General features: G+C 28.8%; 1 protein-coding gene across 1 annotated transcript in view; it reads right to left on the bottom strand.

The window, feature by feature from the left end:
- The window catches only part of HELRODRAFT_113590 (hypothetical protein), a gene marked incomplete at its 3' end in the record, with an annotated part of 3,736 nt that extends 1,562 nt beyond the window's left edge, over positions 1-2,174 (bottom strand). The window contains exons 1-7 of the mRNA XM_009023931.1: positions 2,087-2,174; positions 1,542-1,612; positions 1,337-1,406; positions 921-984; positions 521-642; positions 282-390; positions 20-218 (exon numbers count right to left, since the gene is read on the bottom strand). Coding sequence (XP_009022179.1) covers positions 20-218; positions 282-390; positions 521-642; positions 921-984; positions 1,337-1,406; positions 1,542-1,612; positions 2,087-2,132 — 681 coding nt within the window. The 5' untranslated portion in view covers positions 2,133-2,174. The remainder of the gene's footprint in view (positions 1-19; positions 219-281; positions 391-520; positions 643-920; positions 985-1,336; positions 1,407-1,541; positions 1,613-2,086) is intronic.
- Between the last annotated feature and the right edge of the window lie 815 nt (positions 2,175-2,989).

Consider the following 2,989-nt stretch of genomic DNA (forward strand, 5'->3'; position numbering starts at 1 on the left):
ACACACCAACGACATCAACCTGTAGGGTTGTTATAAACTGTACAGTGCTGACAAGAGCAATCTTTTTGATGACGTCATTCCTTTCGCTGTTGTTCAACTTGACATCACCGTTGTCGATGTTATCATCATCATTGTTGTTGTTGTTGTTGTTGTAGTTGATGTTGTTGTTGTAGATGTTGTTGTTGTAGATGATGTTGTTGATGTTGTTATTGATGTTGTTGTTTATTTTGACGTTGTTGTTGTTGATGTTGTTGTTGACGTTGTTGTTGTTGTGGACACCATCGTTGCTTTGGAAATTGAACTTTAACGTCTCGACGAAATGTAGAGAGTCAATTTTTATGTCGACGAATATATAAAGCATTTGAATGCCCTGAGTTTGGGTTATCGGTACTTAGAGGAGAAACATTTAAAAAATATTATTATCATTTATATTATTCTTATTATCATCATCATCATCGTCGCCATCATCATCACCATCATCATCATCATCGCCATTATCATCATTACCACCATCACCAACTCAAACAACTATGTCCATAGTGAATGAGTAACTCGGCCCCGAGTTTTTTTGCAGTGAAGTCGTCGACACAGCAGGCACCGTACGTTACGTCACCCAAAATCATCACCTCGCTATCTGTAAAGCTGATTGGTCGGTTGGTTGGATGATTGGTTGGGTGGTTGGTTGATTGATTGGTTAGTTGACTGATGAAATGATCCTCATAAAATCATCCTCCCAGTCTAATATAATTTCTTTAAATTCATGTTTCCAAATCATCATTCATTTATTCATTCCTTCAATTTTCTCATTCGTTCATTCCATCAATCCGTCATTCATTCATTCTATCAATCCGTCATTCATTCATTCCTTCAATCCGTCATTCATTCATTTCTTCAATCCTATAATTCATTCATTCACTCACTCCTCTATAATGTCAGCAATTGGATTGGCAAACATAAGCAGCCCTTCTGGGAACTGTAGAGCAACTGACATAAAAAAAATTTAATGAAAAATAAAAAAATTAAAATATGAGTTACACATACAGACAGAAACAAAAATAATACATACACACTAAATACACACACGCACATATATATATATATATATATATATATATATATATATATATATATATATATATATATATTATATATCATATTAACAACCGTATATAACACTATATATTTTTATATATAATCAATTAATCAATCTTCGTTTTGCGTCCAGAGACCCGGTTCCCCGAGGTAGGACGATCAATAACTCTACACAGCTATATATAAATCTATATAACCGTATATAACACTATATAACTATATATAATCATACATACATATGTACCTTTCTTGATGTTGTTCGACTTTATCTTCCATATTGTTTTATAAATTTCAAAGTTATAATTGGCGGGTAGCTAGAATTTTCATAAAATATATTTATTATTTAATAATTTATCTAGAGAGAAAATTATTAAAAAAAAACTAAATAAAATAAAATAATCTATCAGTTATCCTCAATCTAAATTCTAATTAGAATCAGTGGTTAGTACTTTATTAATGGCCTCTTTCAAGATTGGGTCTTGTAATAATTCGTCAGGAATGTGATTTACTGCTCGCCTGGCTAAAATTTTATAATTGATCAATTAATTACCTTTTGATTAATTAATGAATAAATAAACGATAATAATTAATAAATCAATATTCTAACTAAAGTATTTGTAAATAAAAATTAAAAAGTAACATATTCAATGAAAAAATTATCATCAATATTAAAAACAATTGACTTCTCACTTCTGTCTTTAATTTAATTTTAAATTTACTATTTAATCTTTAAATAAATTAAATTCTGAAGTTTTAATGTTGTTATTCTATTATATTATATTATCTGTTATCACTCAGTATTCAATCAATTTCTAGAATTAGGATGAAAAAGAAAATCACTAATTGTAATTGTAAATCCTACTAAAACTAACTAATGACTAATAACTATAATAACTAATTTGGTTCAGTTTTTAATTATTTGTGTCTAGTGTAGTTATAGTGTTTGTGCAAAAATCAAAATGAAAATTTAAAATGAAAAATTTTAATAACAAACCGGTAAAAGTCTTTCCGGATTTCGTAGTTACGATCGATTTTTTCATGATTTTTCACAATTAAATACTTATTTATAAAATAAATTAAAATTGAAAGAAACTTACAAACACATGGATCTAGAGATTCACTTTTAATAATTTTATTATGGCCATAGAGTATAAGGTGTAGACTTTAAAAAGTGAAATAGGAAATTAAAAATTAAACGTTAGTACATAGACAATGTACTACGAAAAAATGAATGAAGATATTGAAATATGTAACGTAAAGTTAACAAATTTAAAAAAAATGAAGATTTTGAAATAAAAAAACATGGCATGTAATATTCTGTAAAGTGTAACGTTAATTATATTACATTATGTCATGTCATTCTGGCACTTTCTTCTTTCTCGTGCCTTATCCTTTCAGGACATTGGTGACCATCGACCTCCACAAAACCCGGTCTTTAACACTTCGTAGTAGTTGAAATGTGGTGATATTCAACAAGTGACACAAGGACTTCACGAATGTTATTCATTATTGTTGACCGCGATCTGTTTTCCCTGCCCGACACTTTAACCATTACATTATTTAATATTCAACAGTAAAGTTTAAGTTTTCACAAATATTGAAAGTTTTGGTTTACGAGTTTAGCTACTAGATATTTAAACTGTTACATATGAATTTAAAAGATGAAAAATTTGTCTTCTAATAATTCTTGTTGATAAAACTTTTATAATTTTTAATAAAAAAGTATTTAAAATCTCTAAATTTGTATTTAACAAAAAGTTTATAAGAATAAAATCTGACATTCCTACAAGCGTTTGCCAGTACAGGTAGCATAGGCGTGTGCTGAGGTTTTCCCATGAATCTCGTTTCATTTTCGTGTATCTGGGAAGTGACTTTGCTAAACTGTTTATACTCTCAA

The sequence above is a fragment of the Helobdella robusta genome (assembly GCF_000326865.2).
Source record: "Helobdella robusta unplaced genomic scaffold HELROscaffold_38, whole genome shotgun sequence".
Taxonomy (NCBI): Eukaryota; Metazoa; Annelida; class Clitellata; order Rhynchobdellida; family Glossiphoniidae; genus Helobdella; species Helobdella robusta.